This window comes from Cyanistes caeruleus, chromosome 1 (genome assembly GCF_971803275.1).
Source record: "Cyanistes caeruleus chromosome 1, bCyaCae1.hap1.1, whole genome shotgun sequence".
NCBI classification, from domain to species: Eukaryota; Metazoa; Chordata; class Aves; order Passeriformes; family Paridae; genus Cyanistes; species Cyanistes caeruleus.
The window spans coordinates 102,213,414-102,240,565 of NC_141701.1; the positions used below are offsets into that span (position 1 = coordinate 102,213,414).

At 36.8% G+C, this 27,152-nt stretch overlaps 1 protein-coding gene across 1 annotated transcript in view; it reads left to right on the plus strand.

Moving 5' to 3' along the window:
- The first annotated feature begins 208 nt into the window (after nucleotides 1-208).
- CNTNAP2 (contactin associated protein 2) overlaps nucleotides 209-27,152 on the plus strand; it is a 1,014,544-nt gene continuing 987,600 nt past the window's right edge. Inside the window, exon 1 of the mRNA XM_086845653.1 lies at nucleotides 209-974. Within this exon, the coding sequence (XP_086701779.1) occupies nucleotides 878-974 (97 nt within the window). The 5' untranslated portion in view covers nucleotides 209-877. The remainder of the gene's footprint in view (nucleotides 975-27,152) is intronic.

Sequence of the window (27,152 nt, forward strand, 5' to 3'; positions counted from 1 at the left end):
CGCAGAGGAAGAAGGAGGAGCTGGAGGAAACGAAGGGAAGGGGAGGGGAGCGCAGTGGAGAGGATTTTCCCATCTCCTGTCTTCTTCTTCTTTTTTTTTTTTTTTTTTTTTTTTTTTTTGAGGGGGAAGGCTGCCGCTGCTAGTGGCAGCGTTTCCTCCTGCTGGAAGATGATGAATACATGAGGAGAGAGGCTCTGAGCCTGCTTCTGTGCTGCGGGAGTGTCTCTCTCTCCCTCCCTCCCCTCTCCCTGCCTCTGTGTGAGTGTGTGTTTGGCTGCCCGGCTGTGTGTGCGTGTACACTGTGTATATATATCTGAGCTGGGAGGTTATTGCAAGCTCCTCTCAGCAGCGCTCCTCTGTACAGGAAGAAGGGCTCAGCTGCAGTGGTAGCATCAACAGCAGCATTAGCAGCACCAACTGCTTTATTCGCCTTTCTTCCTTCCCTTCATCTCCATCTCCCTTTCCCTCCCTCCTCCCACGTCTTTTGGGGGATTGCTCTTCATTTTTTTTTTTAATTATTATTTATTTTTCTACTCTACGATCCTTGTTATTTGATACTTCGTGGGGTTTTTTCTTTTTCTTTTTTTTTTTTTTTTTCCTTCTCCTCTTCCTCTGACAAGGAGGCACAGAAACACACACGCACAAACACAGAGAAATAAGGGAAAGAAAAGTACCGGGACTTATCCTGCTGCTGCAAACCCAAAGATAGCAGACGAAGAGGGGGTTTGGCTTCTACCCCAAGGTAAAGCCCTGCCCCCTTTGCCTCCTCGACACCTCCTCCGAGGAAGAGAAGGAGAGAGAGCGAAGGGGGCCAAAGTGGAGAAAAGCAGGTCTTCTGCGGCTGGCATTTGGAGTACAGGGAGCCAGGAAGTGAAGGATGGTTGTGGTTACCCGAGCTGGCTGCAGGGCAGCTCTCTTCCTCTGGATTTTCATCAGCATAAGCTGCAGAGCCAGGACTGCTCTGCCTGCATCTCGTAAGTACCCTTTCCTAAGAAAAATGCACAATTTCAGCTCTGAATTTAGACAGAGGGAAATTCCCCACAACTCTGTGAGGCTGATTGCTTTTGCTTTGCTGATGAGTATTGTGTTGGATTGTGTTTGATTTTTCTTTGTATGCTTATGTGTTCACTGAGGTCTGATACTGTTTGCAGTGCTCCCCATCAGACCTTCCTTGGTGATTTCAGTGGTAGCTGGTGTGGAAAGTTGAAAGAGACCTGCTCTGTGATATAATCTTGGTTCTGCAATGGAGTCAGAGGGGGAAAGGAATGAGAAGCTGTTCAAAGTTTGAGGATAGTTTTTGTTTGGCTGGTCGGTTTGGTTTGTTTTGGCTTTTCCCACCTTCCTTAGAAGGGATGCAATTTGCATTTGGAAATACTTCACTTGCACAGTTTTGTGAGAGAAAAGAGGAGATGTGAGCAGTTTCCACAACTAGTGTTTATCGAGGAGGAACAAGGGAAAATTCTGTCTCATTTGAAGAGGAAAGAATGATTGTGAGTTGATGAGAGGGAACTGAGCCAGGACAGCTTTTCTTGAGAGTGAAGTTTTGCTTCCCGTAATAGAATGAGCAAAGGTATTTTAGAGGAGACCATCAATTGCCCTCCTAGAGAGGCAGAAATAGTAGAGAAATGATCAAGCATCTGCTGAAATGCTGAACTTCAGACCAGAGGAGTGTAGAGCACCTGTACAGAATCTGATTCTGCTATCAGTACAAAAATGACAGCATATTCATTGATTTCAGTGGATATTAGATCAAGTCTTTAACATTGCACTGAGCTGTAGTTTTGAGCAAAACATTTTGCAAGTAGATGTCAGTATTAAGTATTTAGTTGTTTCTTCTCTTCAGACCATGTAAAACATTTGTCAATTGCCAAGTATTTTTGAAATACATACTGAAAAGAAACAGTGCATTTTTATAGTATCATTGTCATAGTGCTGGCTTAATCGGCTGTCTATAGAGGAAGGAAGTGTCCTGAAATGTTATGGAGAGATGTGCTGGGATTGTATACATGTGAATGGGGGCAGATTCTATTGACCAAGCAGGGAATTGCCATAGAATGTAATGTATATACTGCATAGAGATCTATGTAGATCACTCTATTTATTTATTTGTTTAAGTGTTTCCTTGGGGGCAGGAATGAACAATGCAATGATTAGGGAATTGGAGCACTGCTATGCTTTCTTAGTGGGTTTCTATCTGTTATCATCTAATACCTATTGAAAAAGCAGTGTTTTTCCAGGATTTACTTGTACTTGTATATTTGTTTGTGTGTCAACAAATATGCACAGCAGTGTCTGCATTGTTATCTAGGTCTCAGAGGCTGTAGGATGTTCAGTTGTTTTCCTGCCTATGAATTAGGAGAAGTATTGATCCTGAGGTTTACTTCTTTGTTTTGACCAGCTGTATAATTTTCCTTAGGAATATTATTTCTTTATGGTCATCTCTCAGGCTCTGCATAACAAGAATGTGTGGGGGCGAGGATTCATGATTTAGGTTGTCAGAAATCTGTTCTTCGAAAACAAAGTCCCTGCTTTTCTCTAGCAGGATTTTGGAGCTTTTTTGGCTGTTTTTGTCACTCAGAAACTAAAGACTGTAGTTTAACTTGAAAATTACCTGCAGTGGGTTATCTGATTTCCCAACAAATAAATCTTTAACTTTAAAAGAAGTTTGTTGAGAAGTTACTGGTTGTAGTAACATCACAATAACCAGAAATTCCAGGAACAGAGGATATATATAATCTTAATTACAATTTACTCATATACATTCACATCTTGATGATTAGCTATTCTAAGATTTCTTTATATTAATTCACCTTCCAAGAGCTTATACATTATACTCCTTATGTAGTGAGTGGCATTTCATTTTATTTCTGACTCACTTCTGAAAGTGAAATGGAGCTAGATTTGTTTACTGGAAACATATATATAGCAAGAAGTACATGTCAGCCTTACATTTACAAAAGGATTGTTCACATTGCAGTAGATTCTGAAAATTCTTGTAAAGGCTTACGGGTGCTTGGGAAGTGGTACCTCAGTGGGAACTCCAGTGCTGTGTCAGTGTTTTGGTGCACCACTTTGCTGGTTATTCTGTTGCATGCTTTGCTATACAAATTGGTCACTGAACTGTATTTTGTCACTGTGCTCTATTTTCTGAGCTTGTTAGTAACTTTGTATGCAACTGATTGTGGATGGGATTGGAGAATTTTGACAAGTTGATGTACCTAGTTTTCTTTTTTTTTCTTTTTTTCTTTTTTTCTTTTTTTTTCCTCTGTTGATTTTGAACCTCATATTGGGAATACTACTGAAAGAATTAAAACCTGTGTGAAATGCAACTTTGATGTAAAACTTGTTTCCAACTAGTATTTCATTTTCTCCTCCATTGTTACTTTATGTTTTGGCTTTCAAGTAATTAGCAACATCAAATTTAATCTTTACAGTATGTTAAGAAGTATGCAAGGCTTATGGTGTACAGTGAATTACAAATCCCTATATATGAGCTTGCTATTCAGTATTTTCTTACAGTCTGCTTGTGCTGGCATAGAAAAAGATACAGTTTTCAGAAAGAATAGGTTTGGGCATTGCTTATGTGAATATACTGTATCTCAAATGTTTGTTTACTTTGCAAAGTAAATCTATCTCTGTCATTAAAGTGGAACCTCTCAGTAATACTGATTCAGAAGTGATTGTGTTGAAAGCTTTTTATCTCATTCAGTTTTATCTCAAGATGAAGTGGGTGTTGAAAGCCCATCCTGTGGTATAATAAACATACACTGTGATACAATATCACACACATTAATGCTAAGATCTTATTGACAATTCTATTTATGGTCATATTTTCATACCCTGGCAATAAATTTTTCATATTCTTACATTTTTATTTTTTTTTAATAAGCATGGAGGGATGAAAACACCCTTCCAGAATCAAGGCTAATGAACAGCTCAACCAGGAGAGGTCATCACAAGATAAAAAGTAACACGGAAAATACAAATTTAGTGCTTTATAGTCATTTAAGTGGCTAAGATAGAATGATAAGAATATGAATATGGGTAGACTCACTCTCATTTGTATTCCTATAAAAAAACCCAAACACACAAAGCAGCAACCTTGTTACTTAATAAGAATGTTAAAGGCATTAATTATAGGATCATCTCCTTCTCTGTGAACAGAATTCACTTTACAAGTAATTACCTTTCACAGCTAGGGTTTTTTTGGTTTTTTTTCCATTGTGACTGTTTTTATGCAATGCAAACCTGATTAGCACAGAACTATTAAAACTTCTTGTTCTGATAGTTGTCATAGTTTTGCAGTAGGTCCCATACCACTGCTGAACTTGAAGTTTGAACCCATTTTACAAGATTTGGTGCAGAAATCAAATAAGGGGGGTGTGGGGGGGGGGGATGTATAGTAAATCATTAAGATATGCAAAAGAAAAAAATATTCATCTTTTACCTTTGACTGCATGCCAGCAAAATTTTCCTGGGAAAAGTATTGAAAAATAGCAGTGCTCCTTTTGAAAGAGCAAGGCATTGTACAAGGAAGTCCTTTTTAAGAGGCGAGGTTGGATGGAGCTCTGAGCAATCTGGCCTGGTGAAAGGTGTATGCCTATGATGGGCATATGAGGCGCCATATATTCTATTAGATTCACACTTGGGGAATAGTTCTCTTCCAGATAACATCTAAGACATAAAGATATTTTTGGAAATATGATTGATTTCACTTTTTTTAAATGTAATAACCAATTAACATTTCTTAGTTTAGGTCCTGTTGTCTTGAGTTTGACTCAGAGGTCCCATTGAATTTAGTTTCAAGTGTACCAAACCATTTTCGTGTACATTTAACGTTTAATAATTTTTTTTACCTTTGGGGCCAAAGCACTTACAAATATACTAAACTTTTAATTTGAGGGCCTAGCTTTCTTTTAAGTCCATGGAATTTCATTACATTAAACATATGCTTTCTCTTTTGTTCTTTTATAACACTTTAGCTATAAATTAGAACAAAATTTACATCCATCATTGTATAATTGTATTATTATTTAGGTACTATTCATCACTATATAATAAAATTCACATTCAACAGACAAGTGACAGTTTTAACAACATTGCACTGAGTTACTTAGTTACTGTTATTATTTAACAACATTGCATTGAGTTACTCATCATGACTTTAAATAAATTGGCTTTTCTCGAGCAATATGTTAACTTACATGTGAATTAATGAAATAGTATCAAATAATCTTCTGTGATTTCAAAATTAGTGACAGCAGCTAGAGGCTGTGTCAGTGCTGAAAATTCAAAGCTTCAAAGAGTCTTTAACTTTTGTGTATGGAGCATTGCACAAAACCTGATTGCAGACATTCATCTAGACACAGTAAGTCTGATTCAAAGTTTGGTGTCAATGGGCATTGTATCAATTGTAAATATCATTGACTACTGTTTTAAAAACTGGCTTTTTCTGTGGCTGTTTTTGCTTTGTTTGTGTGCTTATTTTTAATTCTGGTGCAATAATATGAAACAAGGCATAAACAGTTCTTTAATAAGTAGTCTAGTCTGAAAGAAAGTTTGAAGGTGCAGTTAAAGACTATGAACTGAAATCTTGTTTCTGGACATTGGTAGTTTCTCTTCCAAGGAGATGACATTTTTTTTTGTTATTTTCTCTTATTTTTTAAATTTTTTAAATTTTTTTTAGCTCAGGTACTTTTAACACAGAAGACTATTTTAGTTGTTGCAGTTGTGATAGGAAATTATATATAATGCATTAGACATCAGACTGTCCCCTGTACCTCTTCTTGAATAACCCACATTACAATGGATCTGTTACAGACAGTAGATTTTCCTACAGAAATTTTTCAGGACTTTTAATTTGGATCTCTAAGTCTTTAAAATTGTCAAATCTTATGTTTAATGTTAAGCATTTAGCACAATATTAGCACGATATTGTGGAGTTTTTAAGACTGTAATACTTTTAATGTTTGGGACAATAATAAACTATGAACAAACCATGAGGGAGTTTCTGCATTTTCTTTTTCTAGATTTTCAAAACCTGATCTCACTCTGAGTGATCTGACTAATGGGTCAAAATAAGATAACTGGTTAAATTTTGAGGTGTTCTCCTGGCCATGTCTATGTCCTTAACAGCTGTTAAGCTCATCTTACAAAAGCACATGGACTTGCAAATGTGTTCCAGTCAACTAGGAAACTTCAACTAGGAAATGCAAGAGAAGCAACATAAGTCTTCATCAAATGAAATGATGAGTGACTTTGCAAATTTGTTAGTCTTAAAGTTTTAAATAATTTAAAATTATGGCATTATTTCCAAAATCCACATAGAGATTAACTCCTTCTTTAAAAGATCAGGAAAACCTGTAGGATAAAGAGAGCAGTCTGTTAGCTTGAGCCTTCTTGCACTAAAAGAAATGGAAGTTGTGCCACAGATTTTAGGAACAGTGTGGTTATGTTTTTTGTCAGTGAGTTTACGATTCAGTCTGTTGGTATGAGATACTAGAAATGATTAAAAAGGTTCTTCAGTCTTCAGCCTTTGAACTAACATTGATTTTATCTGTATTGCACTTCATTTATCCAGCTACTTCATTGGCATTGCATAGGTAGATAATCCAAAACCACCAGCTAATTGCAGAACATGTTAAACCTCTAAATTTGGTGATGTAGAAAATTGCAGTAATCAATTCTTCTGAGCCACTTGCAGTTCCAACTCTGAAGATATCATAGATATAATAAAAGAATTCCCAAGTCCTATGCTTAGCATTTACAAAGAACTTGGGCACTTGGTTTTGATAGTTCTGCAATTTTAAAACAGCTTTACTAATCTGAGACCTTTCCTACCTCGGAGAGTGTCTCAGAATTCATTCACTGTAGTAGTAGCTAGCCTTTTCCGATTGGGTCTTTAAGGTTGAACAGCAGATAATTCAGAGCAGAAAAGGATATTGACATTCACATTTACCTCTTTCCTCTGCTTAAAGAAGTCTAGAGATTTTTTGACTTTACAACCTCCTGGTGGAGAGATGGTTCTTTCAGGCATTTAACTTAAGCGAGTGGTCATGCTAAGTCCATTGAGGGACTGGAAAATTTATTCACACTTACAGTTTATTATTTGATGTTAACATTTGTCAAATATTTTCTTTTAAGCTGTGTATGCACTCAAAAAATATGTTTTAAATAAATCAGTGACTAAAATCGACTCAGCCTAGCTAGGAACTTTGCTGCCAGTTTTGCATTTGTATTGGTAAAAGCTCAAGTTGGGTTACAACTTTCAATGTGTAAATAAAATAAGCAGCTAAAAACACCTTCTAGAAGCCAGAGAGCAGTTGAACTGTTCTATCCAAAGAATTTTCCATCCCACAAAAAATTGTGATGTTTTAGAATGAAGATTTATTATTTGCATCTAGAATATTTAAGTCACAGCTTAAAGAGAAAGTAATTTTTCTTCTAGAAATTTAATGGCTGTCTAAATATAACATAAACATTCTGTTTGATTTTGTAAAACTGCTATATCATTAGTATTTTGTAACCTTTACTCAAGGAAGTCAGCTATTCACATGCTACATTTCTATTTTCTGTTTCTACAAAGTAGTAATAGCTGACTGAAAAAAATAAGCTTTTTTTTTTTTTCATCAAATCTAGAGGGGTGACACTGTCTGGGTTTCTTAAATCACCTAAATATTGATAAAAATGTCTCTAATTGTCTATTAATCATCTTCTATACTTAAACTGGTATTTACTGTGAACCCATTGAAAACATGGAATTTATAGGGAGGTAATACAGAAGATCAGCAGATGAACTGAGGAGGCTGCAAGGATACATTTCCACAAGGGGCATCAGAAAGTCTGTGAAGGAAGGTTTGCCAGAGAAGAAAAGGAAGAATTCTTGTCTAAGGACCTAATGCAATGGGATTCAACAGAGCAGGAAAGGCAACTTCAATCTATTTAAGGTTTTCATGTCTTACAGACTGGTTTAAAGTTCTTGGAACACACTTTGAAATGCAGTTAAATTGGGATGTGCTTTTACTCAGTTTATGGGAATAGAAGGGATATTGTGGTTCAGGAAAAGCAAAAATAGAAACAAACAAAAAAATTCTAGGATAGCAAACCAACAAACAGGAAAACAAAAAACTTAAATTTACCCCCTCTTGACCCCAGGATTCAAACACAGATACCTTCCTAAGATCCACATTTTCAGTGAAACACAGGAAGGGCTTATATATATTTTTTTCCCTAAATATTGATAAAAATTCAAATAACTGAAAAAGAAAAAAAAAGAGTAAAGAAGAAAAATAGGATAATTAATTAATTTTAAAACACAATCAGATATTAAAACTAGTGGCATCCACCACTGTTCTGGGAAGAAGAAAAGAGTGGGATGTGCTGAACAGAGGTTGAGGCTGTCTCCCACACAATAATAGTAACGTATTTATTTTTGTGCTGAGGAGTGGAGTCACAGGGAATAGCTTGCCTGGTGCACAGCATTAGCATTGCAGTAGGAAAAGAGGGAGCTTCCATGAGAAATGCAGTCAGAAGCAAATCCTGTACAGGGCAGGCTCTGCTGGATACATGCTCCCAAGCTTCAGCAAGCTGTACTCTCTAATTTTCTTTCCTTTGGTTTTACATCCAAAAAATTATGCTAGTGGGCATACTGTCAGTTACATGATGAATGTCCTACCTGCTTCTTCCCTGGTACAGCCAAGCTGTTAGAAATGATAGCAAAATTCCCTCTAGATAAGAGAAGGTATCCATTACTGTTCCAACCTTTTTCCAAAAAATATACAACAGCAGATGACACAACTGTTTGCTTCTGCTCTTAATTCGTTTGCCATTTCTCACATGCCTCTTTTCTGATTTTATTAATCATCTCTCTCCCTACTCTCTGCCCTCTCTCTACCCTTTCCTTCATCAGTAAACTGACTCAAGTGGCTTCTCTTGGATTCTCATTGATTCACCACTGTATTGAGTAATTTGCTGAGCCTGAAACTAAGGGAGATTGTCTTCATTGATTCCTGATTAATTCATCTGTTTGAGAAAGCTAGGTACACAGGTAATAACTCAATTGAAATTCCTTCACTGCTTAATTGTTGTGCCATAATCCTGGCCTGTTAAATCAGATAATCAGATATTATGAATGAAGTTAGGATTTATTTTTTCAAAACATAATTATTAGAATAACATTATAAGGAATGCTTTTATTAACTCTGTTTATAATTATTCATAAAATGCAATTTTAGACTTTAGGTCAGTACAGTGCATAGGTTTTATTCATATGGAAAAAATTGTGTCAAGGATTCTGTGAGTGAATTATGCTTCCAAATCTACATATTCATAACTTATAAGGCGAAAAAGGATCCAACCCAGATACAGTAGATTTGTATGATATGGTAGATTGTGTTACTATTTTTTTCTGCTTTACAGATCATAAAATTAATGAGCCATGGTTTGGGTTGGAAGAGACCAACTTTAAAGTAGATCTTTAAAGATCATCTAGTCCAACCCCACAGGCAGGGTCACATTTCACCAAACCAGATTCCTCAATGCCCTGTCCAATTTGACCCTAAGCACTTCCAGGGATGGGATATTTGCAGCTTCTCTGGGAAGTCTATTCCAGAATTCATTCCTTTTGTGGAATCTATATCTACCCTTTTTAGTTTAAAAATATTCCTCTCATACTGTCAATACAAGCTCAGGTAAAAAGTATTTCTTTATCTTTCTTGTAGGCCCAGTTAGGGAAAGGCTTCTATAAGAGGTCTGCCTGAAGCCTTTTTTTCCAGGATGAACCACAACAGCCCTCTCAGTTTCTCTTTATGAAAGGGAGAAACTCTCTGACCATTTTGATGGCCCTCATGTTGGAAAACTCCAACATGTCAATGTTCTTCTTTTGCTGAAAGCGCCAGAGCTGGACTCAGTGATCCGTATCAGGGCAACAGAATAGAGGGGCAGTGTCACCTCCCATGACCTGCTGGCCACTCTGCTTTTTATGCATTCCAGGATCCTGCTGGCTTTCTGGGCTGCAAGTGCACATTGCTGGCTCTTATATCACTTTTCATCTGCCAATATCCCCAAGCCCTTTGTTCTCAATCTATTCATCCCCCAGTTTGTATTGCTACTGAGGATTGCCCCAACCCAGGTGATGGACCTTACACTTGGAACTGTTGAACTTCATGAGATTCACATGGGACTACTAAGCCTGTCCACATCTCTCTGGATGATGTCCTTTCCCTCAGCCATATCAACAGCATCACTCAGCTTGGTTTTGTTCCACAGACTTGCTAAGGGTACACTCAACCCCACAGTCTAGGTCATTAATAAGGACATTTGACTATACTTGTCCCAATACTCCTGAAGGATAACACTCATCTCCATTTGAATCTCCATTTCGACTTTGAGCCATTGACTTTTTGGGCACAGCTGTCCAGTCAATCCTTATCCATCTAACAATTCATGTGTCAAACCCATATTTCTCCAATTTAGAGACAAGGGTGTTGTGTAGAACTGTGTCACTGGCCAGGTAGGTTACATCAGAAGCTCTTCCCTTATCTACCATTGGATAAGGGTAGAAGGTCACCAGGCTTGTCAGGTATGATTTGCCCTTCATGACATCATGTTTACTTTCCCTAATATACTTCCTTGTCATTCATATTCTTTGGCATAGCTTCTAGGAGAAACTGTTTCATGAACCTCCTAAGCACAGAGACTGACTGGTTGACAGTTCTCAGGGTATCCATTTTTACACATTTTATAAATGGGTGCAATGTTTTCCCTTTTCCAGACACTGGGGATTTTGCTTGACTGTCACAACTTTTCAGAAGTAATAGAAGTGATAGAGCTGCTTATATCTACCAGTACCCTCAGGACTCTGGGATGCATCTTGTCAGGTTCCATGGACTTGTCTATGTTCAGGTTCCCCAGATGGCCTTGAATCTGGTCTGCTTCTACAATGGAGTCCCTGTCTTTATATTCAGGGGCTTGAGAGACATGGGAAATTCAGCTGGCAGGGAAAACTTAAGAAAAAATGTTTCTGAATACATCAGACTTCTCCATGTCAGTTGTCATCAGATGCCCTGTCTCATTTATCAGAGGGGTACAGTTTCTTTTGTCTTCCTTTCCCAAGTCACAGACCTGTCAGGGTTTTGACAAATTTCCTCCTGGCACTGAATGTCCTGGTCTGGAGTTACGTTCTTTACCCTAAGTTCATGACTTCAAACATGATGGCATTGAAATGCCTAATGCTTCCTTTTACCAGCTTAGTTGTCCCAGGCTTTTGACATGTAAACTTCAAGTCATCTTCAGCTTCACAGACTATACATTTTTCTGCAGTTCAGACAATAAAGATGTAAAACAATGAAGTACTGAAAACCAGACTTCCAGTGGTTCTCACTAGAAACCACTCATTTCCTTTGTCACAATTATATTTATAGGTATTTAGAGTGCCACATTTCCAATAATTTTGAATCTTGGTTAAAATAGTAGACTGCCATTCAAGTGCCTTCAGAATTCAAAATACATATTCTTGCAACATGTGCAGAAACAGACATAAATGCATATATCTGCAAATGTCCTGTGATCCAATCTTGTATTCTCAGAAACAAAAAAATGCAAACAAACAATCAAAAAAAAGCCTTCAGAAGATCAGGGTACTTTGTTAAGATCTACTTTTAAAAAAAACTGTGTTGATTTTGAGTAATTGCATTTACAGCATTTAAATTTTTATTAATCAGGTGTCTGCTATTTTGTCTAGCAGCAGTGTTAGTTGGAGTGGCTTGTAAATGTGCATGTCATCTTCTTCAGTGTTTGCACTCCACAGTTTCTTTTAGCCTTCTGGAATTTCCTTACTGCTTCAAGGGTTATTGGAAATCAGCAATAATCAACAGAGAACTTCTCAGTTACAGCTTGCCCTGCTGGTTGAAACTGTCTAGCCTTGTTAACCTCTGTTTAATATCTTCCTCAGCTTTTATTAGAATGTAAATTGTTTTGTTGGCACTTTGGGATCTAACTGTGCGGTCTTGTTTGTTTTCCTAACACTGCATGTTTTTGTCTTTTCTGCGTGATTGGCAAATTCATCACTTATATGTAGCAGTCTTTTGATAAAGCTCCTTTTGCTCCTCAACTCCTCTCACTTCTTAAAGAAACCCTCAAAATACAAAACCCAACAACCACAACTGTGGTTTTGGTATTTTTCTAATAATAATTCTTATGATTTCTGAGCATAGACAAATTAAACCTTATATATTTTTGCTTATAATTTGAATGATTTTGTTAAATTCAGTTTTAAAAGGTCATAGAACAGTTGATTTTGTAAGGGACTGCTGGAGGTTATCTTGCCTTGCTAAAATAGGGGTTCCTCATATCAAATCTAAACCTGTTCTCTAGGAAGGCTATACAGCAGCAGATAACATGACCTTAGAGAGGCTAGAGCCATGTGTTTGTTGGTTTCACCAGAAGGAAGTAATACAATCTTTTCTGACCTGTTCTGTCCTGGTCCTTACTATTGCTTCAAATCAGAAGAGAAAATTCATTTGGATTTTAGAGATAATCTGAATTCTTAATCTAACAACTTGCTGTATCACTAGGCCAGTCTCACAGAAATGCCCTCACTGGGAAAGGAAGTTGCTTTTGGTTTTATATCAAATCTGAGGGTATTTTGTTTATATTATGTTCTATATTAAAATGGGCTAGCTCAAACAGTTATTAACTGAATACTTCATTAGAAAGTCTTTTTCTTATTTTTACAGCTGTTGAATCCTGAAAAATTGCAAACAGTGAGGACCAGGGAAATAAATTTTCATATGCTGAAACAGGGACGCTCAGATTACAGGCCTATCACAAAACCAGACACATCAAGAAACAGTATAATGAGTGAGAATTCTGTTCTCAAAGTTATGACTTAAAAGTTTCCTTCAATTCTTCTGACTAGGTCTAAAAAAAGGAAGAAAACTAGAAAAATCTTGAGATGGAAGTATTGAAATTTCAGACATAACTCAGATTCAAAATTCAGTGGAGTGAGGTCAGTCTTTCTAGATCAGTCATGTCCCTGCACATATTCCTCAAACTCTATACCAGAATCTATTTGGCCAATTTTTCTTATCTGATGATTGTACACATGCAGTGTCCCTTTGGATTGCTCAAGATTCTCTGTATCATATATCTTGTATCATGTTGATGTAGGATGCATCCCCCAAAAATGTTGTAAGATGGCATGTTTTCAAGTAAGCAGCTAGATGAAAAGTGGACAAGTAACTGAATAAAAGGAGATAAATGTAAAACAAAGAAAAACAAGACTGAGTTTTCAACAGAACTATAAATAAAATTGCATCATAATTTTGAGAAACAACAACAAATTTTTCAAGTCTGCTTGTAGGAGTGAAAAGAATTTATTGGCACGTCTCATTTACAAAGAGACATAAAGATTAGCAGAGTGCTGAGAATTTCTCAGAAAATTTTTGGCACAATTTCAGAGGCATGATTGGCATTTTATTGGTATACATACATTTAAGACTCTGCTTCCCGAGAAGAAAAATATTATTTCCAAGTACAGCCTGTTATTTGTACTTATAAATCAGTGTATTCCTTGCTTTGTTTTAATAACTCTGATTACAGAAAGAAATGAACATAAAGCAATGAAGGATCTCATAGTAATTCAGAATATAAAGATATAAATACTTCTAATAACATGCAAACTTTATATCTATCAAAGAAAAATTGTTCTGGTGTCAGTTTTAATGAGGACTATAGTTATTTTTCAGCACTGGTTTTTAATGCCTACAACATTTTTATTTTCTTGCCTTCCATCTTCCTCCTGTCCCAGGCAGACATTTCAACTAATTCAAATAAAAGTACTTATGCGATATTCAAGAAGATTCTTATCCTTTGATTTTGGCAGAGGAGCAAGAGGGGAAAACCAGACATCTTTCTGTATATTCCTGCAGGCAAATCCATACTAATATCTGAGGTGGACCCATCAAGAGTTGAAAGATTTGAACAGATCTTGAGGGATGTTTTATGACTGAAGGGATGTGGAGACCATAAAGGCAAGAATCAGGACTTTCTTCTGTAAAATGTTCAGCTCCTTGAAAACTGTTCAGAGGCTGTGGGAGAAGACAGATAACCTGGAGCTGGTTAAGTTCCCTAGTTCCCTGCAGTTTTTGTTGTACATTGCATGTTTGGACTACTTTTTTGTGGATATAAATAGAAAAAATATTCAAACCATTTTTAAGAAAAAGCCTCAAATGTAAATCTGACTGTGTGTTATCTATGCCTTTAGTAAGAGTGGTGTGCATAAAACAGTGTTTATAACACAACTGATAGCAGTAAAATTTTTCAGTGCTAGATCTGTAATTTGTTTTTAGCAACAGTAATATTTTCATAAATCATACTGAAATAATCCAGCCACATTCTAGACAGTAAAATATCCCTTAGATTTCTAAACAGCATTTATGAAAACTGTCTGACAGAAAGGCACCACAAATACTTTCAAAGAAGGAACCTGGGTCAGCTGCAGAATTGCTCTTCAAATACGCTTTTTGCATTGCTCTAGGTTTGTTTAAATTCAATTTAATACACATAACCAACCAGTCTGCTAAATGGAGTTCTGTTGGGAGTTAGGTTTCTTTCCTTTTGTTTCTTTTTACTTATTTAACAACAGTTAAACAAGTAGGTACTTAAAAAAAAGTGGCCAAGCCCAAGGAAGGAGGGCATCTGGTTGCCCTTCTCTTATGGGGGAATTTCTCTCCGAGGGGCAGAGATACCACGAGAACTGGGCAGGTGAAGGGCTGGGCTGGGGCAGCTGCAGGCTCTGTCTCTCTCTGGGCTTCGGAGCAGGATGGTTGGATCTGCTGCTTGGGGAAGGGAATTTGCTGCTGCCGCTGGAGCCCAGCCCAGAGCTGCTGTTTCTGCCATGGGATGAGCCTCTGCTTGTGAGAGCAACCACTGCACTGAGACCTTATTAACACCCACCTAACTAAAAGAGGGACCTATCCATGTCTCCTCGGGTGCCTGGGATCCTGAGCTCACCTCTCCCTTCTCTCCTCAGCCTCTTAGGCCGCTGCTGTCCCGCCTCCGCCGCTTCTTTGGCACTGCTCCGAGTTTTCGCTGCACTGCAGCCCTGCACTCCCTGCCTGCTGATACATCTTGCCCATACATCTTGCTGGCCCAGCTTGCTGATCCTGAGAGTCCCGCTGGGCACCAGGATCAATGTCCCAGGAGGGTTTGTGAAGCAAAGCCTCTCTCCCATCCCTTCCCGTCCCAGCCCAGCCACCATTACCTTGTGTGGCCCCAGCCCGCGCCACAGCTCCCCCTGCCGGCGCGGGGGAATCATCGCACCCGCCCTGCCTGGCCGGGAGCCACCAGCGCCCCCTGCCGGCTGTGCCCGGAACTGCACCGGAGGGGAAAGTGCCTGCGGCCCAGAGAAGGCGTCACTGGGGTCCTGTTCTGTTTAGCGCCAATGCCAGAGCTGTTGTTTGCTTGCTTTATTGTACATACTAATTTATATTCCTATTCCCATATCTTTGCCTGAGAGCCCTTTAATTTTAAAATCATAATAATTCAGAGGGAAGGGGTTTACATTTTCCATTCCAAGGGAGGCTCCTGCCTTCTTTAGCAGACACCTGTCTTTCAAACCAAGACAACTTCATACCTAAAGCCTGATTTTCTGGGAGTTATAGCTCCTCAGCTAGTGCAACTTCTGTGACTTGAATAATGTTATGGTTGAAATAAGAAACCTTACTCTCATAGACTTAGTAAGGATGGGAAAAAAGATACCATGAAAATAACAGACATTGACTTCTAGAAACACAATAATAAACACACATTAGCAACCTTACTCAAGGCTGTTTAAGAGTTTGTTGACATATGAGTAATCTTCCTAAAAAATTATTATTTTTTTTTTAGTTATCAAGTTTATTTCTAGAGAGGATGAGCCCTTCAGAAATTGATTCTTAAGGATTTAGAGTTCCAAAGGTTACATTCTGTTCAAATCAGAGACACAGATACTAATTTATCTAATTGGTACTGAGCAGTGAATTTCAGAATGCACAAAATCTGTTCATTAAAAATGGCAGCAAATTAGGCCATGAAATGTGAGTGATTTGAATGGCACAGAGATGGTAGAACTGTCAGTTATTTTGGGGTGGGGGGGTGTTTGATTGTTAAGCATGACTTTTTGGCTGACATCAGATGACTTTACAAAATTTTGGAGCTTAAAAAAACAGAATAGTATTGAATTACATTAATTGATTAGGAATTTAATCTGTAGAGAATGCATAGTTTAGAGTATGATAAGTATGATTGTATCAGACTATCTCTGTATCTTTGAGGGTAAACTAACACACATATTTAGATAATTTTAAATCCTAGCCAATATCTTTTTACAGAAAAACTGTAAATTAATTCCCCTCTAGTGTTCATTAAAGCATCTGCACTTCCAGTCCATAAAATCAGCAGAGTAATATGCATCTAACATTATTTTTAATAGCTGTTAATACACCTTCAGTTAAAAATATTTCGGTCACTGATCTGAAAGCCTGAAATACTCATGTTTTGCAGTGGATTGCCTGTCAATATCTTTGTAATTTAAAATAATGTTACACTTGACAGAATCTCCACAGATTTCTTCAAAGTGTTGCAACTTGCAACAGGTTCAAGGGAGGGTTCAGGCCCATTTTGGTCACACTGGAAGTCTGGTTTCCAGATAAGGGAAGAGGCTGATGAGAGGTAAATCCTGGGAGGTGGAATAAGTCCTCCTTATCATGCCTTCCTTACATAATCGCTAAGCTGTGAATACTCCCCTTCAAATTGTGACAGGGCTGATGGATCATGATTGATTCAACTACACTGAGAGACAGCTGCAGAATCTCAGAAGATGTCATGGATTCGTAAAACATCCTGAGATCCACAACATAACATCCTCCAGTGTCAAACTCCCTGCCCGAGGGGAGTTACCTGGTCATTCCCACCCGAACCTGAGTGACTACAAACCCAATAGATTTTGCATTCTATAGATTTTGGATTCTTTCCCCCTGCCTTTCTCATTCTCTCCCCCTGCCCCCTTGTCTTTCTCTATCTCTCCTGCACATTTACTGTTAAATAAAATCTGTGCTATTGCCTTTGGCATATGGTCTTATTTGCACCTTAATTTGGGCAGAGGCATCTCTAATAATTTTAATAATCTGATCTTAACACCATCAGACATACTGTTACAACAGAAATAGATTGCATATCCATATGTCAAATATGTACTTTGTGCCAAGTTTTATGTTTCATACACTAAATGACTAACCTGCTATGATCATCTTTGTTAGGTATAATTTCTGAAAATCCCTTATATTTCCAAAATTTCAGTACATTTTGAAAAACAAAACGTTGGAGGCTATCTTGGCAAGGAGATGTATCAGCACAACATGGCAGCTAACTGCCCCAGAACTTCAGTGCTCTGCAATGTTGAGGAGGCAGCTCTCGATTGGTGTCTATGGAGTAATAAAAGTCTACTTGGAATGTCCACTGGGCAGTGAAAAAGGAATCTAGAAATCAGTTTAAAAATAGGATAAAATTTATTAGGGTAACTTTTACTTTGAAGGGAACACAATGATTCATATGGAACCAGATTGACAATATGAATAACTCAGATTGCTGCTGGACTATGTGGCTGCTCAGAAAATCAATAGGTTTAAGAGATACATCTAAATGACTGCTGACATTCATTTGAACACAGAAATAGACATGAACCTTCCACTTCTCAGCTGCAGATCCAAGTCCACTGGGTGACTTTACTAATTTCATTGTTAATTCAATTTCTGGGAGCAAGGGAACTGTTCATGAGAGCTGCAGTTTGAATCATCAGGCATAATATTCTTTATTCCCATCACAAGAGGCTGCCCATTTCTTGTTGAGGTTCCTGCTTGGATCCTAGCTGCAATGGGGCAGCTGACTTTTTTTAGAAGTGTAAAGATTTATTCTGTGCAAGTGCAAAGGTTGATGCCTTAAAGACTTTGTTGTAAAGAAGTGGGAATTTTTAAGCTGATTGTTAAGAGCTTCAGGGCAGACCTAGGACCTTTTTCCAGGGGTGATTATGAGATGGATGAAATGTTTCAGTTAGAGTTTTGTCGGGGAGTTGGCCAGCTGACACTGATTGAGAAGGAAGCTGTGAACACATAGGAGGAATTTTTATCTCTCCTTCATAAATGTCAGAGCTGATACTATGTTTGATCAGAACCCTAAGGATGGACTCATTTGCTCACAGACTGGATATGCATGCACTGGCTGATATTAAGTAGGGGATTGTTAACTTTAAGGAAACCAGGCATTTGGGAAAGCAGGTCAACTAACTTCACCCACCTCCTTTTGACTAGCAACCATTGCATGTGGTCTTTCCTGAGGATGTCCTAACAAACCAGAGTTAAATAAACCAGAAATAGAAGTAAATTTGATTGCCTAACTTAAAAATGCCTTTTCATGTATGTTCTTACTTTGATGCACAGTAAATTAAATCACCTATTCCCATATTTTTAACATTCATAGAGGGAATTTAACCACAGACTAAGACTGATCTGAGAGGGTTGGGGATTTAAACCATGACTATCTGGGTTTTTGCTGCACAAACATATAAAGGTATCACTAAATAAATATCCATGTTTGTATCTTGGCTATTTTTTGATGCATGTGTAAGCTATTAAATCCTCTCACCATCTTTGAGTACCAGTATGTCACAGTCATAGTTTTGAGTGGTTTTTTTTTTTTCAAATCTGTGTTAAAAGTTCTCTTTGGGAGTGACTTTATAGCTATTTATATAACAAACAACATTTTCCCCCAGGCAGTTAGAAGTTAATTTTCATCTGAATACTTATGTTTTAGAACAAACATATGAAAGAAAGCTTCTCTTTCAAATAAGAAGAGGCACATTATGCTTCAGATCAGTTTTTGTACAAGGAATAAGTCAGAAGATTAATCAAACCCCTATTTTGCATTCAACAGATCATTTAGTAAACAAGCATAGAAAATTAGAAGCTGATTGAGTACAACTGTACTATTTTCTTGATCAGAAAACTTAAATTAAAAATAGTAGCATAGTAAGCCAAACTCCTTCTTACTCCACACTTCTCTTAATTGCTGAGCATCATGGAATTTTGCCCTTTTTGTCATATTTCTACTAAATTATACCTGATCATTAAAATCCCAAAGCATATCATATTTAAGTTCATAAAATCATGCAAAAATCAACCAGAAATCAAATGAGAATATTGTTTTCTAATAGCACATTTTCAGATCAACTTTGAAAGTATTTTCATTTAAAATTCCTCTGTAATCAAATAAAAAAGCTGATCTTATCTGAATATATTTTTTTTTATTAGTTTTCCCATCCCCACACCCGTCTTATACAAATTGTGTCTTCAGATAAACAATTTGTCAAAAATCAATTTCTTTTGATTTTTCAATAGTCTAAACTGTGCCTTGGTACCTTATAACTTTTTCTTTGTAGCCAAAGAGATTCCAACTTTTTATGGAAACACAGAAGTTCTTTTCCTACTGTTGTAATATTTCCTTTCTATCTTCAGCATATTGACATCCATAAAATATTTTGATGTTCAACTTGATGATGATCTGGAATTTTTTTTTCATTTTAAATTGTAACAAACTTTGCTTTTTTCTCATGCATAGCATAGCATCAAAATCAACAGTCTTCATAGTTTTACTATTGATAGATCACATTTGATTTAAAAGATGTTCACAATTTCATCCAACTGTTTTGCAGTAGAGGAAGTTTGGGTGCATAGTGAGTAAGTGTTGAGTGTTACAGCAATCACTTGATCAACTTCAGAGTGCCCACTATTTAATGTGCCTAACACAGTTTTGATGCTGACTTATGAATACAATCTTCTGCAGCATTCCAGCATATAATTAAAACAGTTTTCAGCATATTTTTTGGCACAGAACGTGACCTACTTTCACACTTCTAAGGTTTAAAATAAAATATTACTCTCATCGCATTCCTACTTTTGTAGAAATCTACCATATCAATCTTAAAGAAAACTGCACTGCACCCTAACTAGTATGTGTATAATATAAGTCATAATAGTAATTTATAGCTGAATAATAGCATTCCATGATTAGGGATCTAGTAATAATGTATAGACATTATGCTCAAAGCAATAATCATTACTCAAGTAAGCAGTACCTGCAAAGTCATCCATACTTGTATAAATAAGAAATTACCTACATTTATAAGGAATGAAGGATAAAATCCATGCATTACTTAATCATAATACCTTCTTACACTGTTTGAGGCTTTTTATGTGCACGCTGCAAAGGAATGCATGGAGATTAAGGAGGTACTTGATTTGCAGAAGGGGCACGAGGCAGTAAGTCAAATGGACTGGTTCCCATTGTCCATTTAGTATCAGATTGCTGTAGAATATAATTTTTGCCCCAAAACCTATTTTCCTACTGTCAAGCAGCTTTTTTTCTACTTTCTAAAGCAGAAAGAAGGAGACAAAATATTTCCTTCTGAAAGAGGGAGCTGAAATGTTTTTCTTCAGAGAGCAACCTTTCAAAATGCTGATACTTCAGGTATAAAACCCTGAAAAATAATTTTAATGAATGGTTTAAAATCTTGATAATTTTGTCATCTCTTTCAGATTTTAGGGAAAGTCTATGGATCTATAGATTTGTTTGGAGGGCTTTTCTCAGTAATATATAAAATATGAAAATCCCTCTCTCTCTGTACAAACCTTGCCTTGCTCCCTATTAATATTATTATTCACATCAAGCTCCATTTACCTGACAGCAAAGTCCTGTGACACCTGAAACTGAATTGTAAATACTGACACACAAAGGTACTTTCTAACTAAATTCATGGCAAATTAACAAAGGTTTTAATGTATTTGAAACAAACTAGATTAAGACAATGCCAGTCCTAAGTCTCCACACTGTTAACTAACATTGTCTAAGCAAAGGACTAGCACTATCCTCAGCAGTATTATAAACACATCCACTGCTCTGTTTCATCCTCTTTAAGGTGTTGAATTTGTATCACTTTTATTCCCTATTTTTCCAAACCTGGGCAAATGAATTAATTTGTTTATTCTACAGCTGAAAATTATTTATTTATGCCACTATAGTGGCATAAGAGATGAAGTAATTATCTTTCTGAGCACATGGAGAAAATGGAGAAATGGGAAAAAGAAGAGCGCTAGAATGAAAGAGGAGACAAATTAAGAAACAGGACAGATTAGTTTTTCATATTTAGATGCTACCAAGATCTTGTTACATTTGGGTTTAGTATCTCCCCATTCTCAAATTATGTTGACAGGCAAAATTGATTTTGTTCAGTTCAAAGGTTATAAATTATTTAAAAGTTCATTAGTCATTACAAGAAGTAGGATTTCTTGAGTGTGATTCTGTTATGGAGAAATGATAGTAAAACTGTAAAATCTAAGGCATAGCACAAAAAGATATGTTTTGTTGACTTTCAGTGTGACTTGTGCATCTCAGTGTTTAGGGTTGTGAAGGATCAATGATGGCATGAAACTTATAAATCCAGTGGTAATGGAATTTCGGTACCTATCACAGAATGATCAGGTTGGAAATAACCACAGTGGTCCAACCTCCTTGCTTAAGAAGGGTGGTCCTAGAGGACATAGCATGGTATTGTGTCCAGATTGTTCATGAATACCTCCAATGAGAGAGATTTCAGATCATCTCTATGCAATCTGCTCAGCCATCTACACAGTAAAGATACAATTTCCAGTGCATCGGTTTCTGCCTGTTTCCTCTTGTCCAATTGCTTGGCACCATTGAGAAAAGCCTGGATCCATCCTTTTGGCACCCTCCCTTCAGATACATTGATATTGATATTGCCATAGTAAAACTCTGCAGTTTATTGCCTTGCCTAAACATATATAAGAATGTGTCATAGATATCTCAAGATCCACTCCCATGTTGAATTCAAACTCTTCCATCTTTTCATCTACTCATACGTCATGTTTACTACAAAACTTCTGGAAAAAAAAATCTCTTGGTCTAAAGTATGCAGAGATTCTGGCATAGAAGCATTAGCTTTCAAGGCAGTGAAACTGCAAAACAGCTGTGTCTCCCTCTCTCCTCCTGCCACAGCCTGTCAAAAACAAGCAGTGGGTAAATTAAATAGTTTTGTTTAAGAACAAGAAGTGAAGTGATTTATAGCAGCTTGAATCTGTTTGTGCAAGCATAATTGTTTGCTGAAATTCTTTACAGTACATTCCCAGGGGCTATGGAAATTGGTCCAAGAACAAGCTCTGCTATGCTGCTGCCCTACTCTCCTGTCAATATCAGCTCTTCTCAAACAGAGAAAGGAGGTTTCCATCTTCCTCTATCTTAAAAGAATTCATAGCTTACAGGAGAAAAGCATTTTTCTCTGCTGGAGTGTAAATGTGGGGAATACAGTTATATAATTCGGAGAAAAATAAAACCACTGCAAGTGTTTGGCCAATAAATCTGAAGGCTAGATAAAAATGTTGCAGCACCAGACCTTAATGTGTAATTCTCAGTTAGCTTCATGTGTTCTAGATTTTGATTCAGATGCTTTGAACATGTATCTCCATCCCTAACCTTTCCATAAGAAGTTTTATCATTATCTATCCTTTCCCATAATGCTTATGGATGCTTCAAAACATTGAGTCTGCCACAGTAAGATGTACAATAAAAAAAAAAAAATTGAAAACATTGGCATAGCATTTGTTGCATTAGCATGCAAATGAGCTATCATTTTTGAGAGAGTTGAATCACAAAAATTACTTTTGATGTTGATCTTTATCTTAAATACAATTTAAGGAGAAAATAAATTGTTTTAAAAACTATTATGTTTGTATTATAAAAACATAAACTATTTCATGAGTGTTTTGAGGACTTTTTCCATTTTTATGTTTGTGGGATAGAATTTTTATAAATATCTGAATATCCATTTGATTTTCTATTTTCAACTTGCTTCACAGAAAATGGTGAAAATATATTGGAGGAAATATGTTTCGTATTATTATGAGGGAGAGCAAGGGCATAAAACTCAGACTTGATTCACACATTTCCTAGGCATCCATTGCTGTTCTCTTTAATGATCATCATTGCTGCAATCATGATCTAATTATTAATTTTCAGTTCTGATCTTTTGTGCCTATAAAATTGTTGTGCACTTGTAGAGAGTAAACTGACCAAGTGGTGTTTTTTATGGAGCATTTACCTTCTTAAAAATCCCATTTCACATTATCTCTGCATGTGAAGCACACATAATGTGCTTAGACTCTGAAAATATGAGCTCTCATCTTGGAGGAAAGAATACAGAAAAGTACCTGGAGGGTACTGGCTGCAACTTTGGACTTTCTAGTACACTGACCTACTGGAGCTACTCCAGCAGAAAGTAACCAATATATCTGGATGGACACAATGTAGGAAGAGAGGCCCAGAGAAATGGTTTTGCAAAGACTTTAGTATAGAAAACTAAAGACTGGCAGCTATTTTTGTGGTATTCAAGTGTCTAATGGTGGAATGCAGAGAAAATAGAGCCAGGCTCTTTCCAGCATTAGGAAAAGGGGCAAAAATCCCACATTATAAGAATACAAATTTTAAAAATAATACTTAAAAAAAATTCATTTCAGAGTAGGAAGATAATGGAACAGGTTGTCCAAAAAGCTTAAGGAATCTTCATCCCTGTCTAAGTATTCAACTGCACAAGCATCTGAGCAAAGCCTACATGTGCATACTGGGGATAGCTGCATACTATACCTGTAAGATCACCAGCTCATTGGGGAATTCTACCTGGTCTTATAGATAGAAAACAGGATGGCAGAGCCAAGGTAACCAGTCAGGAAAGATGTAAAGAACATAGTGGTTGTGACACGGTTCACCAAAAAATGGGCCTGAAGTCCTAGAGGAGAACTTCTTCCATTTGTGAGCTCCATGTCCAATGGGATTAGGAAAGGGAAATGGTGAAACTGCCCCAAAGTCCCTGAAAGTTGTAAGAAAGGAAGCCAAGGCATCATTTAACAAAAATACAACCTGCCTTTAGCGCAATGAAGGGCTTTGCCCATCACCAGCTGGAACAAAATCTGCAAATGCCCTGAAAACAACTGCTAACTTCCCCTTTTAGTAACTAGTACACAGGATTGTTCAAATTAACAATGGGAATGATCCTGGAAGCGATAAGTGCATTGATTTGAGTTGGAACTATTTCTTCTATACCTCCACAAATTCTCTTGTCATCGTACAGATTTGAAACACAAAGTAGTTCCCTACAGAGTATATGTATGGAGTATGTTGAGCTGGGATTATATGTACATGAGGAGCTTAATTCTATATTAAAATGGGAGCACCAGGAGTGCTCTTTTTTTGTTCGTTTGTTTTTCTTTTTTTTTTTTTTTTTGTGCAGCATTATGGTTTTGGCCTGCCTGGAGAACTGTATTTTTCTACCTGGAAACCAGATGGAAAACATGAATATGCAGATGTACAATTAATATTATGGCATATTAATTAGGTTTCCATACTGATTCCTCCCAATTTATGTTTTGAGTTTTATGTCAGTGTCGCCTGAGCTGTTATGCATCTGGTTCCTAAAGGCAAAACAAGAGTGGACAAAGTTATTTGAGATGACTATGACCTATTTCTGCTTGTTAGGACTCTAAAGATAGTTTAGGAAAGTTGATTCATTTTACCTCTGGTGCTGCCTGAAGGAAATTACTGCTAGGATAATATACCTTCTTAAAATACCCAGTAGCTGTGTGGCAAAATGAGCTGTGAATTTTTGAAGCAAATGTGATGCCTCTATTAAAAATTAATATATTTTTCATGAGAACAACCTTAAATTATTGGTGCTTTATATAATTGCAGCATTTGATTAAAATGTGTGAAACATCTAATATGCTTCTTTACTGATTGGATATTTTTAATATCCAATATTTAGCAATTGCCACCTTTAAATGAGTGTCATTCAGTGAACAAGTGTGGTGAACAGAGCAGCAGGGTAATGCCAGAGAGACCAGTTTGGATGGTGTGTCTGCAGTCAGGTCAAGCTCTGCACCTTTATTTTTTGTGCACTTTTGTTATTAATATTGCTGCTGTTCCTGTTTATTATTTGTCTCATTGCTTTTTCCAATAAAAAGTTCTTATCTTAACCCATAATCCCTGCTTCTTGCCTCTCTCAGCAGAGTAGAGGGGGCTCTGGGTTGGGGAGTGCCATTCAGGAATTGCAGCAATGCCATATCTGAAATTGTAACTTCCATTCAAATATCACAAAATAAAAGTGTTATTGACTTACCCCACCCCTATCCAGCAAAAGCTCTTGAACATTTGAAGTTAAAATACGTAAATCAGTTCATCCAGACATATACCACATAAAAATACTGTATGCAACTTGTAACACTGAAGCTGAACTAATAATTGTCCTGGATGGCATAGCTGCTTACTTTAACTTTAAAATCTGGCTTGTGTGACCCTTTACTTCAATGTGCCAAACTGGACTTTCATGAATATCTGAAAGTCTATGGCTTTTTTTAATTCGGGATTTTCATTTTTCCTGTAAATTTACAAACTTTGTCACTTTACAGCTATATCCAACAAAATAGTGCAAATAGCAGCAATATCTGATTTCCTGCAGATAAGTCCATAAAGCTTTTATCAACATCCCCTCCATGTTCTCTGCTGCTTTGTCTTTCAATGCTAATTAAGTTAATTTATTAATTAATTCTTTCATTTTAAATATTTAACTCCTGGTGACCAAATGTAAGAAGCTCAGAAGTCTGAATTAAAGGTCAGGTGAGGTGGTAGACTCACTTCATAATAAATGTGGAAATTCTTCCAGTGCATCTTCCCACACTAAATCTTAAATTAAATTAATCTCTTGAGTTACTTATCTTTATTATACTGACTATATCCAAAATCTAAGGTAGCTGGACTACTGATTTGGGCATCTTATTGAAGCATCTAGAATTGATGATAGGAATATAGGCTTAATATTTCTAATCAAGAAAAAAACAAAAACAAAAACAAAAACTTATTTTGGAATCCCAGAATACTTATTTGCTGGCTAATTCACATTCCGTATTAAACTTCCAGGTGTGTTATTTCTGTATCTTATTAGGTTTTATCTGATTAGCTTTATCCCTCAGCCAAGAAGTGTCAGTTTTACATCACAGCAGTGACCACATCATATTTCAAAAGATCTGAATAAAAGATTCAAAAGACTGAATAAACCAGTGTGCCTCATTTCAACATAGACTCATTGCACAGATAAACTAGTTCTTTGCATAAAGCATAAATATTTCACATGTAAACCTAGGATTGAACTCATTCTGAAAATGGAAATAGATCATAAGGAGGTAATAATCAGCCCCATTAGTAGGCCTTGAAGCCAGCAGGGTCCAATACATAGTTCCCAATCTGAAAAAAAGTGATTTTTTTTAAAATAGATTTTAAACTTTTTCCAATAATTGCTCACATTTGCTCACAATTGGCTACAACAGTTATCAGTCTGAAAGAATCAACTGAAAGTTAGCTGTTGCAAAGGATAGAAAGTGTTCTATTTCTTAATACAATAAATCTCTGGGATTTCTGAATGATCTTCAAATGAGATAATCTCTTAATTTCTCACACTGATCTCTCAAATGAAGTGGGACCAATCCAAAGCCTAATGGAGTCAGTGAAATTTTTATTATGAACTTCAATCATTTTTGCATCAAAATGTCTCTAGGTGATTATAAATAAAGCAACAAATTTCAGTCTGTAATAATAAAGCTCACCATGTGTGACTTGAGTGTAAAAACCATATTCATAGTTTAATGAGATTGTTTTAAATTAAACACGATGTGGAACTTATCCCCCCACAATGTTAAAAGGGGTTACACCCACACTTTGTATTCTTTGCCATATTCTCCTGGCTTAGCTGAATTGCTGTTTTCTATCCTCTCTTGGCTGAAGCAGTGCCTTGAAAGAGCAGTGTGAGATTCAGCAGTAATAAACCTGCAAGAATCTGATTGTGCTGAAGTCATCCTTCAAAGCAGAACTCCTGAGTTTCTATCCCTCTTCTAAAACTGATGGTACATTTCATCAGGCCACACTGTAGTGTGAAATAAAGGAAGTTTTTTTATTATTGCTTTTTGTATTTGAGTGAATAATTTCCTTAGTTGTAAACACCCATA